Source organism: Pollicipes pollicipes, unplaced genomic scaffold (assembly GCF_011947565.3).
Source record: "Pollicipes pollicipes isolate AB1234 unplaced genomic scaffold, Ppol_2.1 Scaffold_3447;HRSCAF=4054_pilon_pilon_pilon, whole genome shotgun sequence".
Lineage (NCBI taxonomy): Eukaryota > Metazoa > Arthropoda > Thecostraca > Pollicipedomorpha > Pollicipedidae > Pollicipes > Pollicipes pollicipes.
The window spans coordinates 40334917-40354513 of NW_023596297.1; the positions used below are offsets into that span (position 1 = coordinate 40334917).

General features: G+C 57.9%; 1 protein-coding gene across 1 annotated transcript; it reads left to right on the forward strand.

The window, feature by feature from the left end:
• Positions 1–1247: 1247 nt before the first annotated feature.
• ArfGAP3 (ADP-ribosylation factor GTPase activating protein 3) lies at positions 1248–17264 on the forward strand (the record flags this gene model as incomplete). Its single annotated transcript, XM_037214060.1, is given in 11 exon segments — positions 1248–1350; positions 1874–2005; positions 8879–9025; positions 10255–10407; positions 11306–11425; positions 11636–11808; positions 12371–12529; positions 13171–13426; positions 14140–14253; positions 14623–14724; positions 16295–17264. Coding segments are annotated over 11 exon segments (1477 nt in total), but the record flags the coding sequence as incomplete, so codon positions are not given.
• Between the last annotated feature and the right edge of the window lie 2333 nt (positions 17265–19597).

The following is a 19597-nucleotide window of genomic DNA, read 5'->3' on the forward strand; positions in this document are numbered from 1 at the left end:
CTGTCTGGGTCTGTTTAGGATTTCATTGCTACCGAGGTTTTCATAAGAACGTGACACGGAATGTTGTACGCGCGTCGAACGCGCGTCAAAAACATGCGACATAATGAAGGCGTAGCATGCAATACATAACGGAAATTGGCCAAATGAGATTAAAAACGGCCTGCTCATAGCAATGTAAGTCATAGATAAGGTTCAACTGTTTTGTTAAACAATTTTCAATGTTTCCGGTTTATGTTGGGAGCTCTTCGCAGTCCGCCGTCTCCCAAATGCCACCGACATGGTCTTGAGAAAGAGGCCATGAATCACAAATCATCCATGTCAGAAACTTTGATGCTGTCAGTATATGTACAAATAATATAAACACAGTTATCAGCGAATGAAACATAGTGCATAGGACCGTTCCGAAGTAATTCCATTAGAATCCTATGGAGGCGTATGAAGCTGCCCGCACAGCGAGGACAAGGATTTTGCTCCCAAAATGATGTCTTACAAACCATACGAATCACTGAGACCTGCCGAATGGAAAATACCGTGCTGCTTAATCGTGTCATGTCCTGTTGCTTGAGTGAAAGGCGGGAGCTCCGAGCTGGATAGACGGCTGACGTGGCTGGTCGAGGTGGGTGGACAACAGCAGTAACGGCGGTGCCGGCCACCCCTAACTGATAGACGGCTGACGCGGCAGACTGAGATGGGTGGGCAACAGCAGTAACGGCGGTGCCAGCCACCCCTAACTGATAGACGGCTGACGTGGCTGGTCGAGGTGGGTGGGCAACAGCAGTAACGGCGGTGCCGGCCACCCCTAACTGATAGACGGATGACGTGGCAGGCTGAGGTGGATGGGCAGCAGCAGTAACGGCGGTGCTTGTCACTCCCAACTGATAGACGGATGACGTGGCAGGCTGAGGTGGGTAGGCAACAGCAGTAACGGCGGTGCCGGTCACCCCTAACTGATAGACGGATGACGTGGCAGGCTGAGGTGGGTGGGCAACAGCAGTAACGGCGGTGCCGGTCACCCTAACTGATAGACGGATGACGTGGTAGGCTGCTGTGGGTGGGCAACGCATAGTAACGGCGGTTTTGCCGGTTCCACTCCCTAACTGATAGACGGATTGACCGTGGCTAGGCTGAGGTGGGTCGGGCAGCAGCAGTTAACGTGCGGTGCCGGTCACTCCTAACTGATAGACAGATGACGTGGCAGGCTGAAGTGGGTGGGCAGCAGCAGTAACGGCGGTTCCGGCCACCCTCAGGGGCCTCGGTGTGCACGTGACGTTCGTCAGATCAACACAGCTGGACACCAACTGGACCTGGCTTCAGCTTCGCAACATGCAGCTTGGGGGCAACGCCAATGCTGTGAGTAAAGTCGACGGCTGACGGTGCCAGACTACAGAGCCGTCATGCACGCCATCGCTGCTATCGCACACACACACCCGGCCCGTCCCGCGTAACACCCTGCCGACATCCCTGCACAATATCCTCCATTTGGAAACGCTCCTTTCGTCAAGTGTCTTCATAGCTTTCCTTATTCTCAAATGTGCCATCTTGTGGAATATGAGCGCAAACAATAGGAATAGAAAATAGCCTGAACAGAAGCGTCTGTTTTTTACTTACAGCTTGTTTTTCAGATTTTTTGCACCAATTTACAAAGTTGTGTTGCATGCAACTATCAGCCATATGATTGAAGTCGCAGAGACCTCCCGTTTTCCAGTGTTGAGTAGATTGTGCGGGACCATCGCTTGATCGATACAATCGCTCTTCGCTGTTTCTAGCGCTGGTATTCTTTATAGGGTTTGGACGTAACTGTATAGTATTGGCCTCTCTCGTTGTGCAGTGTTCGGTGCTCTATTGGATAACTTACTGGGTGGTTGCGTTGCAGCGGAAGTTTTTCCAGCAGCACAACTGCACGACAACTGACGCCCAGCAAAAGTACCACTCACGCGCCGCTCAGCTCTACCGCGACAAGCTGCACGGCCTGGCCGTCCAGGCCATGAAGCTATATGGCACACAGGTGAGGGCGGCTGCCGCGAGCTGATATCCTCACACCGCACACTAGTCATCGGCCCCGGCTGTGGACACGCTGCCGCACACTAGTCATCGGCCCCGGCTGTGGACACGCTGCCGCACACTAGTCATCGGCCCCGGCTGTGGACACGCTGCCGCACACTAGTCATCGGCCCCGGCTGTAGACACGCTGCCGCACACTAGTCATCGGCCCCGGCTGTGGACACGCTGCCGCACACTAGTCATCGGTCCCGGCTGTGGACACGCTGCCGCACACTAGTCATCGGCCCCGGCTGTGGACACGCTGCCGCACACTGGTCATCGGCCCCGGCTGTGGACACGGTGCCGCACACTAGTCATCGGCCCCGGCTGTGGACACGCTGCTGCACACTGGTCATCGGCCCCGGCTGTGGACACGGTGCCGCACACTGGTCATCGGCCCCGGCTGTGGACACGGTGCCGCACACTGGTCATCGGCCCCGGCTGTGGACACGCTGCTGCACACTGGTCATTGGCCTCGGCTGTGGACACGCTGCCAATCCTCTGGTGGCAGCTGCACGTTATATAAGCAGCATGAATCATTTTGGCATGTCTGGTCGCTTTTCTTCTGGCGCGACCTTGATACAGGATGAATGATGTTCAGTTTGCGTTATGCACTTTTATGTCCGAGGTCTAATTAGCGCTGCTGCTACTTTATTCCTTGTATTAAAACCGGAATGCCGTCCACGGTCAGATATCATTACTCCGTAGAACGAGATGGATGTTGTATGCGTGTACGCTCTTTCACACCGTGTTTCAGTTACCAATCTATCGTCCTGCAGTCGGCTGCTGCCGGACGCTGGGCTCTTTCACACCGTGTTTCAGTTACCAATCTATCGTCGTGCAGTGGGCTGCCGCCGGACGCTGGGCTCCTTGCTCGCGCTGCGGCGCTCATATCGTCGATTGTCCCCGGGCGATTCCTGGGCCGAGGGGCGCCTGTGCTGAATAGCGCCGTGGTGCAGTGGGTGTGTCTGACGTCCAGTGGGCTGGGGTGCCGCCTGTAACCCCGGTCCATTATCACCTGACAATGGGTGTGTCTGACGTTCAATGGGCTGGGGTGCCGCCTGTAACCCCGGTCCATTATCACCTGGCAATGGGTGTGTCTGAGGTTCAATGGGCTGGGGTGCCGCCTGTAACCCCGGTCCATTATCACCTGACAATAGCGCTGATTAAGTTATTTCATTGAAACAACCGAGACGCACCGCACCTTGCTTGGTGTTATTTCCCTGACGAGAAAATGTCGGCACCTCGGGTGCCAGTCAGCTGGCTTCTGGGCTGTCAGTTACTGCAGCGCATTTTCCCTATCAGTTTTTCTGTAAATATAAAATTCTGGTGAATCGGCGATGCACTGAGCAGCAGAAATATTGAGATGCCATATATCAAAGCCCAATATGTGTTGGGGGGACTCGGCACGTAGTGTTTGTTGTGCGATGGCGAAGTGCCAGATGACCAGTCCAGACACGGGCGGTGGTGTACCAGTGCGCTCCCGCACAGGTCCCGGCAGATGGAGGCCTTACGCGGGTCACATCCTGCGCGCGGTCCGTCGGGACCCTGTTGTACTAGGGGGGGGGGGGGGGGGGCGCTTGGAGGTCACACTGGCAGCGGATGGTGGAAGTGATGCGAACGCGGTGCCCGGCCTGCCCGGACCGGTGAACGGGGGGCTTGCTACGTGCGAGGGCCCGTGGGTGGCTTGGAGTGCTCTAACATATATTTGGACATGCAGTGGACCGCAGTGCTGGCGAGGACCCGCACACCATGACACACACATATGTATTGTTGTCATGTATGGGACAGGGAGTTGAAACACGAGCGGCGGAGTGAATACTTCAACTGTATTCGGGTGTCAGTTGGGGAATGTAATGAAAGGTAAAGAAAACACTCATAATAACGATAGTAAAAATGTTGGAACAGATCGGGATAAGGAGATGGGGAAAGATGCAACTGTGTTAGATACCGTGTCTGTTTATAGATTTCAGATGGTTAAAGTCATCCTATTGGGGAACATTGGACACTGCAATCCTTAGGAGGCTTGTGTGGCGTGGTTTTTGATGCTGCCTTTAAGGCAATGGACCCACCAAAATCAACTTTCCCACGGAGAGAAGTCAGGCTGCTGCCCTGATTTACATGTTTTTACTGGTTTTGCTGGGATTTTTCTCGTTACGCTGGAATAGTTCTACCATTTTTAAACCGCAACAAGGGCCTAGCTGGAGTTAAATAATACGTTGTCGTACCTCCGTGATGGTAGTGTCTTCTCCCATAGCGTTACAGCTGGAGACAAGGCGTAGAGGTGGTAGCATTTTTTAGTAGGACTTACTTGTGCTGGAAAACTGCTGATTGGAATCAGAATGTTTTGTCCGATCCAGGAAAAGGTGCAGAATGTTTTCAACAGCCGTAATCCATCCCCTCCCCGCTATAAAGTCCATTGAACGCATGTGATGACCGTAAGTTTGTAAACGCCTCCGCTAACATTCAATCATTGGCACGAGGTGTGCCGTGGCGGTGTTCAGTTCTGTGGTTTCGGGCTAATCGGGAATTGTTTTCATGTTGGGATCCATATCAGCATGGTGAAAAAGGCTCGCGGCATGTGATGAATTGATGCCAAATAGAGAACATACACGTTTTTGGCTCCAGTTTATACTGTGTAACGACACTGATTGTTCGTGTTTTCTATCTGATAATCTGGAACCTCAGGTTTGTGCTCAAAATAAGCGGGGATATTGCTGTCCGCTGCCCTCATGTGCGTTCCGAATTGCTGTGCAGGTGTTCAGACTGATAGGTGAAAATAATCTACCGTATGTTTTCTCGGAGTGAGGTGAAGACACCGTTGGTGAGCAACGGCGAGGCAGCTGAGCCCCGTTCTTCATGACCAAACGGAAGCCCATTCGTTACCTCGAGTAAGCCCAGTCGATAGATGACGTAGCTACCGACTTACCTATGGCATCACGGCCCAAGCCGATTCCTTGCTTTGCGGAGAGGCAAAGTAAGTGCCGTAGCTAGTGGTCATTTACATAGCAACTCCAACGACGCATTTGCGGATGGGGGAAGGGTGGATGTGGAGGGTTTCCTCGAACCCCCTACATCTGCCATTTATAAGTTACACTATTGCCATAGAGTAGTTTACTACTATTGGTTGAAAAATGCCTTAGTCAGGCTTATTTGTGTTTCCTTAATGATATGTCGTCAGGGGTTGCAGGTTACGGTGTACCTGGCCGAAGCGCAGCAGGCCTGGGTACAGGTCCAAGGTGCACTGATGGTACAAGGTACACTGATGTGTCAGCCATCACTGCCTGCTTAGTGATTCAATCGCAAATGCACACTTATATGCATTGTTACTTAACTCCTTTGCCCAGGTGGTACTGCATTATATCAGTGAAAGTGTGCTTGTAATGCAAGCTAATTCGTTTCATAGGTCTGATGGATCATTTTGAATGAGCAAACTGCATAGGCATGGGTTGGTGTAGGTTAACCAAACAAACTTGCAGCTGTGTGACCTGTAAGCACGATTGTTATGCTGCATGAAAATTATATTATTGATATGGTAGCACTTACTTTCTGTCACTTCTTCACCGACCTGCTGCATGCCTGACAGATTATTAACAACATGGGGATGGTGGAGTCTTGTAACCCCGATGTTGAACAGTGCGTCAAGGCGACATTACCTAAAATTTATGTTAACAGATTAAGCACTGGTATGTATTTCAGCACACCTTATTGATAGGTAATGGGGATGGGATGTTGATTTCACTGATTTCTTGCTAGTGGTATTGAAGCATGTGGAAGTACAAGACAGGCATATAAAATTGTCATAGTTGAACATTTTTTATGATAAAGGTCATATGATGATGTTGAGCAATCTGCTCTGTACACATCAAGCTGTGACTTGTCCTTATCTTAACTGCATTGAATCTGCTTGGTGCGGCCATTGTATGTGCAGACTTTGCCAAATAAATGTTCACTATGGCCATGGCTTTGTCTGCTGCGTTTAGCAAGGTGGATAAGTTGTAAAAGAAATTGATACATGTCATAGATGTTATCATCTTGTATTTAAGTATTGTTTGAATAAAGTTTTACCCACATGATGTAGCCTGAATGGTCAGTTATGGAAGGCAGCGAGCACTTAATTCTTAAAATGTTCTTTACCAAATGTTAACACATGTGGATGGGATTTGACATGCACTAGGCAATCAAACAATGAAATCGTGATACTGTATGTTGCCCAAAGTAATCCCAGTGACTGGGTGTACACAAATTGCTGTCTTTCTAGATGTGGAGAGTCTCCAAGCTTTTCAGTCTATGTTCCTTTTAATGGCACCCCCTGCTGCTCATTAAGCTGCTGCATCTGTTTCCCAAACTGCGTTTGTGCTGATTTGAATGTAGTGAATTGACTGTTCTTCCTGATCTGCCTTGATCTTTCTCAATGTTCACATTACAACATTTAACTGGAGCAAGGTGCATGTATCGTCATCTTTGCCATGAGGTGATCAGCCGTGTGCTGTCGCTTTGTGATGCCCATGCACTGTGCTTGCAGGTTCTGTATGCTAGAAAGCAACAGCGGACTTATGTCGGTCCGTTCCACGGGATCTGCCTCGTGGGGCTCTGCTGGCACTATGTCATCCCCTGGCCCATGCTCATGATGCATAGTGCAATGATTGATGCATGGTGCAATGATCAATGCAATGATAACCTCAGCCACATTGCCCATGTTTTTCACTTCTCAATGTTTTAGCTGGTACAGTTTGTTCTTCAGCATGCTGGAGGCACGTTCAATTTTGACACGTGTTTTTTTTGTATGGTCTGTGGAAGTGGCGCTGAGTGGGGCTGAGGTGATCGTTGTCTCGGGAAGAGGTGATGATTTTCGGGAAAAGGGGAAGCTCCTGTCCTCGACGAGGTGTGCGTTAGATGGAAGAAGCTGCCGCCGATGTTCCCTGAGGTTGCAGTAGAGGGGGGCCTTGTCCAAAAAACACGACAATCGTGGGCGGATCCCGGAACCCTGTAAGTACATCAGTGAGTGCGCCGCGGTGATTACAAGCAGCCAATAGATGTACTGTTTGGCGGTGCGTGTGGGTATTATGAGCAGCTGCTATCTCCTTGCTGGGTGCATCCATGAAGAGAAAGGACCCGTCGATGGCTGCAACCACTCCCGGGGAGCCGGCGCACGCTGCAAAGCCTTCAATGGTTTCATGTAGCCGTGCTCTTACTGGCCACGCGATGGCGCCACCGCGCGCGGCAGCAACGCACTTGCAAAATACTGTCAGATACTAGTGTGACCCAGATTTTGAACTTCCAAATTTGTCACCAACGGAGTATTGGGGTACTGGCTCGGCAAGATATTGCAGCGCAGGCATCACATCTTCCAACGGACGCTTCTGGTTGCCTCTGTGCTGGGCATGATTGTCATGATAAGGAGCCAGCTTTGCCTTTGCATTTGAGATGTGTCTATATGTGGAGCTCTCCTTCATGCGACTTGTCACAACATGAGATTTCTCCCTGCACGCGTGCTCCGGGCAAAGCTGTATCCCTGCTTGCAACCACATGCGCCAAAACTCTTCCATGCGTAACAAAGTATATGGACGACCTGAATGTACGTGCACGATGATCTTAGCTGGCATAAGGCGCTAAGTTACCAGTGCCTGTTGAACTTCGTGTCCGTGGCATGATCGATTGGACGTGGTTACGCTCGCGCAACGCTTGAAATAATGTAACGTCTTTCTGAGTCGAGGGCGATGATCTGCCTTTCTCTGCCTTCAATATTCTCGTTATGGTGAGTCGTTATGGTATAGGCAGCTGTTGTGAGAGATGCACCTGAAGTATTTGCATTTGACTGTCCCGACTCGTCATTATCATCACTGCTGCGCGTCAAATGTGTTTGTTGGGAAACAGCTGATTTTACTAGCCACCATGTTGAGGAGTTACTTGAAGCGTTTCCATCACGTAGATGACGTAGCTGTGGAACGTCATAGGTTGTTACCTGAAGGGGCGGAGCATCTGGCAGCATTTTCCCATCAAGAACGGGGCCCTAGTGTCACTTCAGGTGGCTGGGACCGTCGGCATGACACGACCAGCGGCCTCAGGCTGTTCCTCTCAGACTGCAGTGCAGTGTGGTGCACGGCGCCGGGCGGCCTCGGCCGACGATGTCTCCCTCCCCCTCCCCTCCCCCTCCCTTTGTCTGTGCATGCTCGTGTGAAACGCGGGATAAACAACGCGTGGTTGCGTCGTTCGTGTTGATACGTTGGACTGGCTGAGTGTCGCTGCAGGCCTTTGTCGCCCCTGATGCCACATAATCGATCAGCCAATATATTTCTGGCCGTGCCGTTTGTGAGAGTGCATTTCGATGCAAACTGGGATGTCGGGGACGCTTAGGTCGCTCTGGCTGTTAGTGCGTTGCAGATATGACTATTCTGGGTGCGGCTAAGGCTTATTTAGTTCCGTATAAACCTAGTGCTATCCCATGCGGATTACGCCCGGGCATTTCGCTCCGTAGGGGATGGGGGAAGCAGCTCTCCTTGGCTTTGCTATTCACATCTCGTTGCCACTAATGAGCTGGTGCGACGTCCCTGTTGTCATGTTGTGTCACATGTTGGCCTCATTCTTGTCCGCCGACATTTCGACAAACCAAGCTGCATGGACCATTCATTCCGGTGGTGTTGTATTCAGTAGCCAGTAGACACGTTGCTGTGGTCCTGCGCTCCTGCCGTTGGCATTGCATTATCTCAATGGTTCATATCCTGCTGTGGACAATGTCGCATTGGGATTTGTCGACGGCGGCGCTGCGACGGGTGGGCGCCCCCGCACTGGTGTGTGGCCGCTCGCTGATCGTCGGCGCTGGGCCGTTCCTCGACAGGTGCACATCGACACCGGACACCACGAGAGCGCCGAGAAGGCCGCACCAGAGGTCGACTTCTTCGACGAGCATTCGGCTGCGCCGTTCGACATCCCGCAGCCGCCTGACAACGAGTACTCGGCCGAGGCGCAGCTCTCAGTGCACGAGGTGAGGCGCCCCGCCCACGGGGCAAGACGTACCTATCGGTGCACGAGGTGAGGCGCCCCGCCCACGGGGCAAGACGTACCTCTCGGCGCACGAGGTGAGGCGCCCCGCCCACGGGGCAAGACGAATCTCTCGCCGTGCCCACCAGGCGAGACGTACCTCTCGGCGCACGAGGTGAGGCGCCCCGCCCACTAGGCGAGACGTACCTCTCGGCGCACGAGGTGAGGCGCCCCGCCCACTAGGCGAGACGTACCTCTCGGCGCACGAGGTGAGGCGCCCCGCCCACCAGGCGAGACGTACCTCTCGGCGCACGAGGTGAGGCGCCCCGCCCACCAGGCGAGACGTACCTATCGGCGCACGAGGTGAGGCGCCGTACCCATGGGGCGAGACGTACCTCTCACCGTGCCCATCGGGCGAGACGTACCTCTCGGCGCACGAGGTGAGGCGCGGCATCCTTTTTCGTCATTGCTGCGGTGTTGGAATCGATATCACTCAGCAGTTTTGATTTTATTTTCTTACGTGCTCTATTTCGGTGTGAGATGCTGGCCCTGCGATGGCCGGCACGTGCGGTAACCGTACCGTGCCACGCTGCGGTACCTAGCCCGGTCGCACAGGGTCAGCGCTGCCTTCAGCAGGCGGCCATCTGCCGGTCTTGACGTCACCAGATCAGGCCGCAGGCATGCTCAGAACCTGTGCGTGGCGACAGGTCTGGCCACGCTGAACCTGTGCGTGGAAACAGGTCTGGTCACGCTGAACCTGTGCGTGGAGACAGGTCTGGTCACGCTGAACCTGTGCGTGGAGACAGGTCTGGTCACGCTGAACCTGTGCGTGGCAACAGGTCTGGTCACGCTGAACCTGTGCGTGGAGACAGGTCTGGTCACGCTGAACCTGTGCGTGGAGACAGGTCTGATCACGCTGAACCTGTGCGTGGAGACAGGTTTGGCCACGCTGAACCTGTGCGTGGCGACAGGTCTGGCCACGCTGAACCTGTGCGTGGAGACAGGTCTGGTCACGCTGAACCTGTGCGTGGCGGCAGGTCTGGCCACGCTGAACCTGTGCGTGGAGACAGGTTTGGCCACGCTGATCTTTCCTTGTTCGCAGTGGACTGTGCTGTGCTTTATCGATCTGGTGGTGCTGGCAGCGGCCGATAGCCATTGTGACGTCGCTGTGTGGGTATGGCTGGGTTGGTGCCTGTGCTGCTGACGCCGACCGGCACGCCCGCGTGCCACCAGCCGGAGCCGGAGCAGGCGGCGCCGACCAATGGCGCCGTGCAAGTGCCTGGCGCCGGCCCCAACGTGGAGCTGGCGCTCAGCTCTAGTCCGTCGCAGCACCAGCAGATGCCACGCAAGTCCACCATTGGCCAGCGACGGCCGGCCGGTGGCAAGGTGCGTCACGGCCGGACGGACACGGGGTCACAGGCGGGCGGGCGCGGGGTCACAGGCAGGCGGACACGGGATCACAGGCTGGCGGACACGGGATCACAGGCAGGCGGGTACGGGGTCACAGGCAGGCAGACACGGGAACACAGGCAGACGGATGCAGGGACGCAGGCAGACGGACAGGGGAGTCACGACCGAACGGACACGGGGTCACAGGCTGACGGACACGGGGCCACAGGCAGGCGGCACGGGGGTCACAGGCAGACGGACACGGGTCGCAGGCAGACGGACACGGGGTCCACAGCGGTGTGGTACAGCGTCTCACCAGTCACCCGAACTGTTAAATGCGGCACACGCCTAGTCCTGCACAGGCCGACACAGCACCAGTGACCTGAGTAACGGACGCCTGAGACGCCGCCGGACGGGGGCAACGCCGGCTTGTAGGCCAACTCCAAAAGTCGCCCCGATTTTCAATATACTCGTCTAGTTTCGCCTCCTTTTACATTAGTATTTTAAGTCAAAGTATCCGTGGAAGAAGTTACATAGATCTTCTTAGTCATGCAAAAATATCACTTTGCCCAACTTTGCCCCACTTTGGCCATCTTCGGGCCATGGCCCGGCCCCCTGGATCTGCCTGCCTTTGTGACCTGTGGCCCGGCGCTGCGTATCTGTCAGACGAGGACTAATGCACGAGTATGTTGCACGACCCAGCGTATGTGGGCTTTGTCTGTGGGTGTCACCGCGAATGGTCCATTCGGATTCACGTCAAAATGAGCTTAATGTACAACAGTTGATCGCTGACTGCGCTGCACTAGGCGGGCGCGCCCCATCGCTTGTGTTCCGCTCACGCCAGCACGCCGCCCTGTCTGATGCCGCCTCACGCTCTGCGCCCTGCCGATTTCAGCTGGGCGCTAGGAAGCTGGGCGGAGGCCTGGGCGCTCAGAAGGTGAAGAAGGACTTCTCAGAGATTGAGCGGCAGGCGGAGCAGGTCGATCTGATGAAGGTCCAGGCGGCGGAAGCCAAGGTACGGAGTACGGACGGTTCGCGCCGCAGGTTACGGCTGAGGTTCAGGCGGCGGGCCCGGTGGCCGCGCCGTCCGGTCGTGGTCTGCGCCACGCTCTGTGCCGGTACTCATCGCTGACGTGTGGGCGCTCAGTGTGACGTGCTGTCTGTAGCGGGCTGTAGCGGGCGAGGGCTGCCTCTTGTGGTGACCCGTGCCGTCCGCCGTTGGCAGAAGGAGCAGGAGCAGCAGTCGGCCGCCGACCGGGAGCGTCAGCTGGCCTCTGTGCGCCTGGCCTACCAGGACCTCAGTCTGGAGCAGAAGAAACAGTCTGATCGCATGAAAAACGTGGACCCGAAGAAGGCTGAACAGATGGAGCGGCTGGGCATGGGCTTCGGCTCATCCGGGTACGTGGGCTGGTCATGGCCCCGGCCGCGTCCGGCGTCGCCCACAGCTGGCTCTTTTATGGGCCGTCACAGCTGGGCCCGTGATCTGATTACCAAGAACTGAGTTTGAAGTACATAGCATATGTTTCGAGGTGCATTGATTTTCATACGCAGACGTGTGCTGGATTAGCATCGCGCAAGTGGAATGAATATTGTTATTGGGTCATGCTATTCATAGGGACCGTAGCAAGTGCTGAAAACTGCGCGAACAAACGCTTGCCATACAACACAAATTGTGTGCGGACTGTGTACGGATGACTGAGTGCTGAATTCGTTGTTAAATCCGACTCTAATCGAGCAGAGTCTGAATCTAGACGTTATCGCTGAGCTTAGACGCCGCAGACTCGGATGTGTGGATTAGACGAGCGCCAGGTCTCGCGGCGTTTGCCTCTGCACTGAGCGTGCTGATGGCCTGTCGTCACTGGCGGACAGACTGCAGTGGGCGCCGGGCTGGGTCGGGTCTCACACGACCTGACCTGACCTGACCTGAGGTGACCTGACCTGAAGTGACCGGTGTCGACAGCGGGGTCAGCCACTCGGCGTTCAGCGACATGGAGACGATCGAGCAGAACGCGCCCGCCTCTGACCCGTTCAGCCGGCGCGGCGCCGATGCCTTCTCGCGCAAGCCTCGCGACGAGCTGGACGAATTCGAGGTTGTCGGGTTCACATCTTCCAAGAACAAGTGAGCCACATCCGCTTGGTGTTTTCACTCTTTTGGGCCTTGCCCGATCGCTAGCGGTTATAGTTTTACACTATTCGTGAGTGGGGTGTGGAGTCATCTTTTCGCTGCGGTTTTTCGCGATTATTTAGTGTCATTAGACGACATTCATATCCAACATTACAAATCGCTTGTTCTGCGTAATGTGAATAGGTGACTTGTGAGCGCAAAATTCACGGATCTTTTTCGATTGGTCGGCGTACATGCAGGCCTGTGAGCGCTATCATTACGATATACCTTGCTTGTCATTGTTGATGGAAGCCAGCGACCGCTCACTCGCCCAGTCTGCTCGTCATGGCGATGTCTCCGTCGGACGTCTGGGGAATACGGCATCTTGTGCTGTGTCTGACCAGCGTGCGCGCGCACGCGCACTACCGTCCTGCTGCTATACGGACTACCTCGGTGATCAGCCACGTGCGCTCACTGCGGCGCGCCTGCCCCGCTCGCTCGCGCGCCTGCCCCGCTCACTGCGGCGCGCCTGCCCCGCTCGCTCGCGCGCCTGCCCCGCTCACTGCGGCGCGCCTGCCGCACTCGCTCGCATGCCTGCCCCGCTCGCTCGCGCACCTGCCCCGCTCGCTCGCACGCCTGCTGCTGTTCGCCGGTAGGCCGCAGGAGGAGGAGGACGACGACTTTTTCGGCGGCTTCTCGGCCGGCTCCGGCCTGTCGGGCCTGAGCGGCGCCTGGGGCAAGTCTGGCGGCGGCGGCAGCAGCTGGGACCGACCGACGGTGGAGCCGGCGCGCCGGCCAGCGCCCGTCGTCGCCGACACCAGCAGGGGCTCGTGCGGCGACGACGCCCAGAAGAAGTTCGGCAACGCCAAGGCCATCTCCTCGGCCGCCTACTTCGGCGACGAGCGGCCGTCGGTGCGTGGAGCCGAGCGCCATCCGGGTGGACCGCCGGCAGGGCATGGGGTGCCCGCCGCCCGCAGACGAAACCAGCCGCTTCACGGACCGATTTGATCGATTGCCGTGGAGCATCGAGTTGCCGGCAAAGGCCAAACGCATACAAAATATGAGAGCCAAAGCTTTGCTTCGATGTAATCTGTCGAGTGATCCGGCCGCCTTCCGGTCAGGAATGGTCAAACCATAGGAGGTGAACCCCACCATCACCAGAGGCCATGTGAAGCAACTTACAGGCGTTGAATCCATGTGACGTGTTGCGCCTTTACAGTGGTAGGTGTAAGCGACACATTTCCACGCTAGAGACTTCTATGTGACACGTGAACCCGAACAGCAGAAAAATATTAGGTTCTTTTAGATGACCTCATATCGTCTCGACATGGCTGTGGCCTTACCAGCCCTTGACCGTTTTTCGACATGATGGTATGATTCTGAAGCAGAAGAGGACGCTCTTTCGTGTGTTGCCGAACACAACCTTTGGCTAAATCGCTGGTGCTGGGAACCCTAAAGTCGGTCCAGTTTTTGGAGCTTATTTATGGGTTTTGCACAACTTGCGAACTTCACCGCATCTCGCATTTAAACTTTCCGAACCTACACTCTATCTGTCCGAGGTGGTCGAGGGTTCCCTTGGAGGCTGGCTTATCGGCTGACTGCCGTCTTCGCCCACGTTGTTTCAGTTCGAGGCGCAGCAGAACATCAACCGGTTTCAGGGCGCGCGCGGCATCTCATCGGCCGACTACTTCGGCGAGGCTCAGCCGGCGGCGCGCGGCGGCGGCGGACCCATGATGCAGGTCAGCTGGCCGCCGCCTGTCCGGAGGTTGGGGTCCAGCCGGGCCCGGTGGTGGCGTGGCTGCCCCGCGTCAGCTGCACTCTCGGGGCGTCGGTGTCGTGCCTCGTCCTCTCCCGGAGCGTCGGCGTCACGTCTGTCCCCCGGCCGACAGTCCTGCCTGTCTTCGCCTACTCTGTCGGCGTGCCTGCGTGCGGTCAGGCACCCCTCCCTTGCGCCAGCGGAAGGCTAGCCACAGCAGGTCGGGCGAGCCGGACGCCGTCGCGACAGCGCTGGCCCGCCGCCAGGACTGGTGACGTGCGCGCTGCCGCCGCTGGGCTTCTCCAAGACTCGCAACATGGCGTCGGCGTGACCCGTGTGCCGCTGCCGACAGGCCCCCGACTTGGAGGACGTGAAGGAGAGCGTGCGACAGGGTGTCACCAAGGTAGCCGGCAAGCTGGGCACGCTGGCCAACGGTGTCATGTCGTCATTGCAGGTAAAGATCGACCGGCCGGGCGCGCCGGCGGCAGACAGACCGGGGGGGGGGGGGGGGGGGGGAGGGGAGGGGGACACCATGCCATTGCCGCTGTACGGCCCATGTTAAGGCTTATTCCCGTTGCGCACCAGCCCTCAGATACACACAACGTGTGATCAGCAGTGCCCAGGTCAGTATAAGTGGTGGGGCTGGCGCTGTGGCCGGGCGTGACGCACTGACCGGCGGCCGTTGTCTCACCGCACCCGAGCGCCGGACTAACCGCTGCCCGGCCGCCGACTAACCCGCTGTGCCGCTCCTCACCTGCCAGCGCAAGTCGTAGCGTACAGCGCCGGCCGCTGGATAGGCGCCGGCGCCGGCGCCGGGTGAGCCGGCCGGGTGCTGTGTGCCGCGTGCCATGTGCCGTGTGCCGTGTGCCGTGTGCCGTGTGCCGTGTACCGCGTGCCGTGTGCTTGGTGCCGAGCGCGAGTCGAGGGCGGTCCTTGACGCTGTCCGCTGTTTGCAGTGATGCGGTCCAGCCGGCGGTGTGCGACACAGAACATGGTTGGTTTGGCTTACCTGACGGCATGTGCGCTCGGCTCCCTGAGCACACCAGTGCTGTACTCTGCAGACGCTCTTTGTAGATCTGCGACGCGCCTTGCCTGTACCCTTTCGTGGCGGTGCGCTGGCCTGGTCGTGACGGCTTTCTCAGGTGGTTGGTGTGCTCCCTGCTTGGACATGTGGACATCTGCACCTGGCTTTTTGTGCTCCTGTTTTAGCCCGGGTGTTGTTTACCGTGCATAGGCCTACATGTCTGCTGGATGTCGGCGTAGCTTTCACCCACTTAGAGGCTTTATTTCACATCTCTTGTGACTTGCTACGTCCTCGGATCCAATACGCAATGCAGCATGGTCCGCTTCACCACGGCAATTGACTGAAGCTAGTGATTTCCAGTGAATGTATTTCGTGGGATGTCAACGAACTGTAGAATTATAGATCCAACCTTTTGCATGAATTCAGCATCCGTTTATCATTGAATCGCTGCTGTTCGTACGCACCCCGTGCTGGCTACACGGTAAGCCAAAGCGTCGGCGCATTCCACTGGCCGCCTGCATGCCTGTGTGCGTGCGCCGATGTGTGTGTGCGACGTCCGACCGCCGTGCCGGTGGCTAGCTGGCAGTCGGCACGGAGAGCTCACGACTGCGCCGGTCCTGACGTGGGCACACACTGCCACCTCCGGTGGACGCACGGCGCGTCCAGTCGTATGGGCTGCCACTCCCACTATCAGATCAAAAGATGTTTCTGAGTCGACGAGAATGCCACGTGAGAGTATCGTCGTCACCGACTGTCATGCGGCTGTGGCGATGCTAGTGACATGTGCGGTTGTATGGATCGGTTGACAACAAATATCAAACTGTTTGTTTACAGGCGATGATGACATGTGTCGTTGGGGTTGAGCCACGCAGGCGACGCGCGATAGAGCGTCGCCCGCTGTGTGTTACTTAACCTGTTTGATTAAGCTCATTTTGGAGGGCAGCTCAGGGTGCGTCCGTAACGACAGCGCGGTGGCTGAGCAGCGTCCTCACTGTTGCAGGACCGCTACGGCTACTGAGAACGGACCAGTGGACCGAGCCTTGTCCGTGGCGTTAGGCTAGAACACAAGTGCGACGCTGCCAGAGATGCGGCGGAGGCCGCCCGGCATCGCGTTTGTATCGGCACCCACCTCGAGTTAGTTTAGACACGGCGAGGTGCCGTGCTTCTGCCGGACGGCGACAGATATGGCGTGGCGGCGTGCCGAGAGGGCTTGCCGCCTGCGCCGGCCGGTGCGCGCTGCAGTGGTCCGCCAGCCGGGCACCAGCGAGGCTGCGGCGGGCGGCAGCGCCTCCCGACCGGACCGCCTCCTGTGGCTTGCGCTAGGAGTTGCGCGCCAGTGAGGCAGGCGCCTGGCCACGTGCTCTCCCGCCTCGGGCCGACACGTGGACGCACGTGGCGTGGACGGACGCTCGTGCGTGTCTCCTGATGGCCCCCAGAGGGTCGGGAAGGGTGGGTTGGTCGTGGGCGCGCCCTTGAACCGGTGGTGCCATCTATCGGCTGGCCTCGCTTCCACTTCTGGGGGCTAGTTGCCGCCTGTGTGTGTGTGTGTGTGTGTGTGTGTGTCTGACTGCTGTTGTGTTTTGGGGATCAAACGGACAGGCTATGATTCATGGCCATGATGAGGAAGTCCACCGCGTTATGGGATCATGCATTGATTGGCGATGGCACGGCCGTTTGGTATTGTCTCTTCAGTTGGTTTGCATGTATGATTCTCCCTTGCGGCTGCGTATATATTGTCTGAACTTGTTTTAATCACGTGAGTCGTTTGACGTTTGCAAATAGCGAGCCTCCCTTCAATTTCCTTAGCCACGCTTTGCTTTTACGGAGAAGTAGTGTAAGTGGTGGGGGGTTATGTCGGTCGGTGATCATATCGGGGAAAGCTTGATGCAATGTAGTGCTAAAATGCTGTAATCCTGTGTTCTCTGTTGGAAATTGCATAATGTTGGGATTAAAAATAAATTATGATCTTACCCCGCTCTTTTTGTCACGCTAACGGCTGTCATGAACGGAAGGCACAGCGGTTTGAATCACGTCCACCGATCGCACGGAAGATGTGAAGGTAATTTTACCACACAATCAATGTGTTCACATGTATTTACAATAAATAGTGTTCACAGGTAATGGTATGTTATGGTGCTACACTCATCAGGTATCGTATAACTTGGATGACACCGTAACGCAGCGGGATGTCTGGTCAGCATTGAGCGGCTTGGTCCTCTGTATCCCGCGTATTACGAACCAAATGCGCACCGCGTCTTCGCCTACGACAAACCTTAAACACGCTATTGGGAGGAGACGGGGTCTTCTGCGCTGACCACCGCTGGAAGCGGCTATTGAGCGCACCGCGAGCCGTCCAGCGCGAGCGGCACGTGCGGTATGTCCAGACGGCGTGCCCGCCACTGGCCGCAGCACGGCAGTCCTGCCGCCAGAGTAGCCGCCTAGAGACCGGCAAACAGGGACTGTAGCGGCAGCAGCGGCGAGTCGGTCGCCATGGTGATCGTCGGCGTGTGGGAGGGCTCGTTGGTAGCGGCCACCACCTCGACGATAGAGTCGAGGCTCACGTCCGCACCGGTCGAATCAAACGGAATGAACTCGAGTCGCTCCGTGCTGGCGGCGGTTGTCTGGTCGGCGGCAGTGGCGGCCGGCTCCGCCGCGTCCGAGGAGCCCCGGTCCTCGCCGTCAGCTGGAGTCGTCTCTGTGCCGTGAGCAAGACTCGGCTCGGTGGAGACCACGGCGGCCGTGGCGGCTGTTTCGGTCGACGCCGGCTGCGCGGTCGGCTCCAGGTCGCTGACCGTGGTCAAAGCCGGCTCTGTGGTCAACGCCGGCTCCGTTGTGGGAGGCGCAGTGCTCTCCTCGCTGGTGGTCGACTGACCAGTGCGCACGCTGGCGCCCTCCAGTGGCCGCGTGGCGCGCGGCGCCGGGTTTTCCGTCTCCACCAGGACGGGCGTGATGGTGGTGCGCGTTACCCGGGCCGTGCTCGAGGTGGCCTCGGCCGGCCGGCGTGCGGCGTCGAACAGCGTGCGCTTGAGCGGTCGCTCGCTCTGCTCCATGTTGGAGCCCTCCTGGTTGACGGCGGCCAGTGGCGAGGCGGTGGAAGCCTCCGAGCTGTCCAGCAGGCTGGCAAGCGTGGTAGGTCGGCCGGTGGCCTGCGCCGGCCGCCCAGTCCGCGGCCGGCCGCGCCGGGCGTCCGGCCGGAAACGGCGCCGCGTCGGCCGGCTCGCGAGCCGCGCGTTCGCAGCTGTCGTCGGCTCCGCCAAACCTGCCGGCTCGGTTGCGGCCTCCGCCGGCTCGGTTGCAGTCTCCGCCGGCTCTGTCGTGATCTCCGCCTGCTCTGTCGTGATCTCCGCCTGCTGTGCCGTGGTCTCCGCCTGCTTCGTGGTGGCCTCCGCCTGCTCCACTGCCACCTCCGCCTGCGCCACCGAGGTCTGCTCCTTCTCTGGCGCTGGCCTCTCGGTGCGCAGGCGCAGGCGGGGTTGCGTCAGCCGTCGGCTTGCTCCGCCTCTTCGAGAGCCGAAGCGGCGCGCTGGCCGGTCGCGGGCCGGGTCAGCCGCCTCGGTGGCCGTCTGCTGCGCGGTGTCTTCAGCGGCGGCGGCGGCGGCGGCCGGTAGGCGTGTAGGCCGACGCCGCCGTGCCGGGCCGCGCTGCCTCTGACGGCGTCGCTCGTACAGCTCCTTGAGCCGCTGCTGTGTGGTGCGCACAACAGCCTGTTTTTGCCGGTCGGCCTCCGCCTCGGTCTCAGTCGGCTGGCCGGCTTCCTCTTTGTCGCCCTCCTGGATCAGCTCAGCTTCCGTGGCCTTGATCCCCTGGTCCTCCTGCCTGACGGACGGCTCGGTGACGGCCGCCCCGGGCTCGGCGGTGGTCGTGCGGATCCGGTGTCGCCGGCGCACCACCGACCCTGGCGCGCGTCGCCGCGGCGGCTTCGTGGTCATGTCGGACTCCCGCTGCGGCGACGTCTCTTCTAGCGCGACCACATGACCTGACGTCGACTCGGCCTGGTCCGCCGCGGTGGACTGCTGGCGGCCGCCAATCCGCAGCCGCTTCCGCGTCCGGGAGCGGAAGCCGGGGCGGCCTCTGGCGCCCGCCGGCCGGCGCCGCGAGAACCTGCGGCCCTCGGTGGCAGCGCCGCCGCCGGTCTCGGCATCTGTGGCGCCTTCCGCGGGAGCGGCAGCGTCAGGCGCGGCGGTGGTGGTGGTGCGGCGGCGACTCGTGAGACGCCGGCGGAACGGGCGCCGGCTGGAGGACCGCGGCGGCGACGTGCTGACACCCTCCACAACCGGCGGGCTGGTCGTCGTCCCGTCCAGTA